Consider the following 6,000-nt stretch of genomic DNA (forward strand, 5'->3'; position numbering starts at 1 on the left):
CATCTCAAGTCTCCGATCGTCAACTTTTCCGCCATGTTATTTGCGCACAAGGATGCCTCTGCCCGCCGATTTCCCTTCTTCGCTTCGTCTCCGCCGAAGTCGCCGCCGGGGTCCTTAGCGCGCCCCTTCGAAGACGTAGTCGCCGCCCGCCTCGCAGATCTGCTCCGCGATGCCTCCTCCCTCTCCTGGCTCGCTCGCGCCGTCCGCGTCCTCGCCCTCACCCTCGACGACGCCGCCGACCTCCTCGCTGACTCCCCCTCTTCCTCCTCTGACCTTGTCACTCTCGCCTGCCACCTTGACTCCGGCGTCGCCCTCCTCGACATCTGCAACGCCGCCTCCGCCGAGATCAACCGCCTCCTCCGCTGCCGCCTCCACCTCCGCTTTGCCCTCCACGCCATCGCCTCCTCCGACGGCGGCCGCGACGCCGAGAGGCTGCGGAAGGCGCGGGATTCGCTGGCGGAGTGGAACGCCTGCGCCCGTTGCGCGATCAAGCCTTCGGCCTTCGGCCTAGTGCGATCCCTAGCCCCGGCCAAACTCCCAAGAGGAAAGATCTCGACCGCCCGGAGGGCGATCTACGCGGTCGAGGTGGTTTCTTCCCTGATCACCGGCATCCTGGTCGCCGTCCTCGGCGGCAGCGAGCAGCTCACCCCCGCCAGTGTCCCTTCCGACCTGCCCTGGGCGAAAGAGTACAACGACCTTTCCGCCGCGATCTCGTGCGAGCTCGTCGGCAATGGGTTCGCCGCCGAGCTAGATGCGGCGGAGGCCGCCGTTAAGAGTTTGACGGACGTGATCACAACAAACAGTGACGACAAGATGACGGAGACGACGTTACGGGAATCCATGGAAAGCACGGAGAAAGCGACGGGCGCATTAACGGAAGCGTTGGATGAATTATCTAACGCCGTTAACGGCCTGTTCCGCTCGGCGCTAGGTTTGCGGAACGTGGCGTCGCAAGCATTCCGCGTCGATTACTGCAAATAATCGATTGGCAGATGTATTTGTGCACAATTTTACATGTCTCGAGCGCTAAAACAAATTAATATGCAATATAAATTGTAATAAATTTATCGGTCTTTCATCTAATATAATGAATTGTGTTTATTGACTCTATAAAATATTTAAAGGGCAAGACTACGCCATCTACTCCCACTGAATTTTACCCACTTGAAAAAGAATTTGAAATTGAAAAGGGAAATAATTTATAAAAAGTTAATGACAAATATTTACCTTTTCCTTTGTGTATTTTTTTTTAAAAAAAATTTTTAAATATGGGCTCGAAAAAAATTATCCAAATAAAACGGCCCATTTGGTTCGTGTCTTAAATAATTAATATACCCAATTCTTTACCCGGCCTTCCAAGTTCCATTCCCGAAGCCATGGCTTCCTCCTCCAAAGCCCTAGGCGAGCTCCTCCGCTCGAGGAAGCGTCTCCGCCGCTCTCCCGCTCCCCGGAATCCATGACCCGCAAATCTCCCCTCTCCGCCCTCTGCACCCGTCCTCTCGCCGCCGGTGAACACCCCTCACGCACTCACGTCGAAGCAGACGAAGAGGGCCGACGCCGACAGATCCCTCGCCCGATGGAAGCGGAACCTCAGTATCTGTTCCGAAAGGATCGCGACGACGAAAGGTACTCATTCCGATCCCTATGTGAAGCTGGGAGAGCTCTTGGTCGAGGAGACATGGTTGGAGGCTCTCCCCGGCGAGCTCCAGAAACCCTACGCGCAGAGCCTGTGCAGGTTTGTGGAGATGGAGATGCGCGGCAGCGTCCCTATCTACCCTCCGCCGCACCTTATATTTAATGCTCTTCATTTGACTTCCTTTGATGAAGTGAAGGCAGTCGTTATTGGACAGGTAGACTCCTTGACGTGAATCATTTTGTTTTGCCTCATCGAATGGCTTGTTCTTTGAGTTTCTCTTTTCTTATGCATGCTACAACTTTGGCATTTTGTGCCTCCTGATTCCCATTTATTGAAGAAACTTTGGCATTTTGGATAATAACTAAAGTAACTATTAATTATTCTAAACTCTGTTATCATTTATTAACTAGATGAGTATCAAGTTTATTCATACTTTCATAGTGTGTCTTGATCTAGTAGTAGTGGCCTGTAGAATGATGTTGGTCATATCTAGGGCCTCCAGTATTTGGTTCCATATAAAAAATAAAAAGAACATGATTTAATTTTTGGTTTTATTTGGTTTCTATGTCTTGGTTTGGTGGCGACTTTGATTATATTTGGTTGTTGTTTTTTTTTTTGAAAAAAGGTTTGAAGCAAAAAGCCAAAATATGATTTGTAATATATTTTCAAGTAAATGATAAATTATACTCCTTTATCTTCACCATTACCATTTAAGATAGGTAGCTTCAATTATATATCAATTGTTTTTCATTGCCAATGTTGAATGTTTCTGAAAGTTTTATGTTTAAAGCTTAATAATAAACAATTTATTAGTGTCAACAGTGTATATTTTTTTTTTGTAAAAATAAATACTATGCTAATTTTGCTTAAAATTAAGTTTAAAATTTTGATTTATCCAGTTTGGTTCGTTTTTGAACTGAATGAACACTCCTAATTTTATCAACCTACCTCATAACGAATAATGTCAGAAGATTACTTGTTTTTTATGAGTGAAATTGCAAGGCATGATTAATCAAGATATTACTTAGAGACCGTATTATTAATATTATTATTTATTTTTCACACAGGATCCTTACCATGGACCTGGTCAAGCCATGGGTCTTGCATTCTCAGTACCTGAGGGCATCAAGATTCCTTCAAGTTTACGTAACATGTTTAAGGAACTTCAACAAGATGTTGGGTGTTCCATGCCATCACATGGAAATTTAGAGAGATGGGCTTTACAGGTAAGGAAGGATTCATGGCCATTGAATTAATGTTTCTACATGCATTGATAATCGTTTTTGTGGTTTTATTATTTCTATTGCATTTTTCTTAAAAAAATAGTCTTATTGTGCAATATTGACATTGCAGTCTAATAGGACTAGAATTCTAATCTGAGGATGAGCCTTCAGTGCATGAACATGTTGCAGCATAGTTCAGTGGAATTGCAAATAATCTGTCTTCTCACCTTAAAATCGAATTCTTTATGCTATATAAGCATGCATCCTAGTCTTCTTTCACTCATTTTCGCCATCGATTTTCCAAGTTTGACGCTAATAGCTGGTCTAAACTTGAATCTAGGTGTGTTACTCTATCTTGTTACTCGTAGAATTGAAATAGGGATCTCTCTTATCAAGTATTTTATGATGCATTTATATTTCAGAGGTAATCTTAAAATATTACATTCAAATATACAACTAAGTCTGCATGATTTTTTGGGATTGAACTGACATGACATTTTGTACAGGGAATCCTGCTGCTGAATACTGTCCTTACTGGTATGCTTTTTTGTTCATTAGGGTCTTGGTCGATACTTTATTGATGAAAACTTTGGTCACATTATTTCTTTTCTTGTATCTTTTCAGTTAGGGAACATCAAGCTAACTCACATGCTAAGAAGGGATGGGAGCTGTTTACTGATGCTATTATTCAAACAATTTCCCAGAGGAAAACAGGAGTTATCTTCCTTCTATGGGGCAACTCTGCACAAGTAAAATCTAGGTTTGTTTGATTTTCTATTATATGATCTTTACAGGAGAAATTATATCAACTAAACTAGTTCAGAATACAAATTATGTTGCTGCTTGTAGGTTGATTGACGAGTCAAAGCACCATATCCTAAAGGCTGCTCATCCATCTGGTCTTTCTGCCAACAGAGGCTTCTTTGGATGGAGGTTCTTACCTTTGGCTAGACAAACAAAATTCATTTCAATTCTCATATTGAACCATTTTTTTCTTCTAAATATTGTTTCAGAACCATCTCTGCTAAAATGTGAATCTTTGAATAATGAAGCTGTGAAAAGTTTGTCTTGATCTTGTTTTTCAAGAATAAAACCATAGCTACGCACCTTATGTTACTCATCACCATTTTGTTGTTCAAGTGGGCTTGACTTGCTTTTATGCACAAACCATCAGAATCTCATGTAGGATTGAACTCATATTTGATCTATTCTTCTTTAAATGATCTTTTTTGCAATACTAATCTGGTTAGAACTCTCAGCATCATGAAATCTCCATGCAGTATTATCGTTTTGTGAGCTATTGTTAATTCTTGACATCAAGTTTTTGATATCAAAATTGCAATTCCTTGTGCTGCTTGGTAGTCATTAAAAGGAAGGATTAGACTCAACTTGTCTTGATAATTGGAATAAGGTAACTGTCACCCATTTCATAAAATCTCAAGCCGTCTACTCAATAACTTACTTGAAATAGCCCATTTTTTGAGAATAGGATCTTTTGCTTAGGTTCAATTGTTAAAAAAAAAAAATTTGAAATAATGTCAGAAACACCTAAACATGGTGCTCTTCTTCTTTTAAAAAATTGTAACTAGAAATATTCTGTCTTTTAAAATCCTCATAAAATATGCATTTTCAAATTTCACCCTGTTTTGTCCAACATATTTGTAAACAAAAAGGACTTTATTAGGAATCTAGAATATTTGTAAACAAAAAGGACCATTAGTTTTTATTAATTACTGATAGTCTGATGGTTATTATTATTATTTTTTTGTCTCAGGCACTTCTCACAGACCAATAAGATATTGGAGAGACTTGGCCTTTCTCCCATCGATTGGCAACTTTAACTACCGGACGTTGCCTTTCTCAGCTGTTGCCATTCATCTGGTCTTGATGAATCAAGCCATTGTGCTTGACCAAATTTTGTCCCAAGTTTAATATCATTGACATCTTATGTATGGGGCGACTTGCTAAGTTCGAGCTTAGGACATGTGGAGTCAGAAATTTACCTGGAGTGTTTCTGTACTGGAAAACAGCCTTCCTTTGCCTTTAGGATTGCATCAGTGATCATTGCAGTTATGATGTATTACGCATGTCATGACTGAAGCCAAAAGGCATTTGAGTATGTCCTATGTACAACACTATGTTGAATTAGCGCATATAGTGTCGTAGTGACCACCCAACATTTGAGGTGCCTAGTTCCATCTATCCATGAGTAGTTCTCCAGGCTTCCTTGGCAATACAACATATCAGGATGAGCCAAGAACTTAAATGGTTTTACTAAATCAAGAGAGATTCATGTTGCCTGGGTGTTGGTTGATGATTATGATTCGGAGATGCGTCAAAAGGTTATCAAGTTTAGGCTCGAGGATGGAGTGGAGAATCAGAGGCAACTCATCAACAATGATGTGCAAAAAGAATAGATTGTGGTTTTGATTCGATCGAGTAGAGTGGTTGATTCAGAAGCAGATGAAGAGCAGTTCATCAGGACAGAGTGAGTTTTAAGATTGATCTTGTCTCCCGCTCCATTCATTGAGAATCGAAGGTTGTAAATTTCACTAAATTTAAATTGATCTCGAGTAATAAGAGAGAAAAAGATTCTCTGGTCATTTATTCCCAAGGAAATTACACTGAACAATAACTAAAAAATATATGAATAAAATGAAATGTGCGAATTAAACTCAATTTAGGGCTACGATTTTCTGAATCTATTGACTTTGAAATCTATTTATACATTTTTATTCTCCTAAATGGTTTAGTAAAGGCTATGAAAAATGTTTAGCTCATGGCTCAAAAATTATAATTTCGCTCAAGGTGAAATGCCTGAGTGAATGTACTTAAGCTTTGTTATAGCATGATTAATTTGTATTACAAAAGAGCATGAATATTATTAATTTGTGAAAAAAAAGCTATGTAAGGAAAATTTTTAACTAAAAAAGGAGACAGAATCTATACCTATTCAAATCCATGCAAACATAGACAGTTCATTTTCCTCTCTAAGTTCTGTTTGTTTATATATTAGCAACTGGAGCATTTGTTCCAAAATATTAAATTGTTAGGGAACTTTTTGCCTGCCATGCCCTCTATTGATTTCACTGTTCTCAGGTACCTCATAACTAATTTTCCTAGAATCAGACGTCCGATTCA

At 40.1% G+C, this 6,000-nt stretch overlaps 1 protein-coding gene and 1 pseudogene across 1 annotated transcript; both read left to right on the forward strand.

Moving 5' to 3' along the window:
* Positions 1-1,088, forward strand: LOC141841861 (UPF0496 protein 4-like). The gene has a single exon (XM_074730057.1). The coding sequence runs from the start codon at positions 34-36 to the stop codon at positions 979-981; it is 948 nt and encodes a 315-aa protein (XP_074586158.1). The 5' UTR covers positions 1-33; the 3' UTR covers positions 982-1,088.
* Positions 1,089-1,376: 288 nt separating this feature from the next.
* LOC141840650 (uracil-DNA glycosylase, mitochondrial-like) lies at positions 1,377-5,026 on the forward strand (annotated as a pseudogene).
* Positions 5,027-6,000: the final 974 nt, after the last annotated feature.

The sequence above is a fragment of the Curcuma longa genome, chromosome 11, assembly GCF_044706935.1.
Source record: "Curcuma longa cultivar G26 ecotype Majalengka, Jawa Barat chromosome 11, ITB_CL_G26_1.1, whole genome shotgun sequence".
In the NCBI taxonomy this organism is placed as follows: Eukaryota; Viridiplantae; Streptophyta; class Magnoliopsida; order Zingiberales; family Zingiberaceae; genus Curcuma; species Curcuma longa.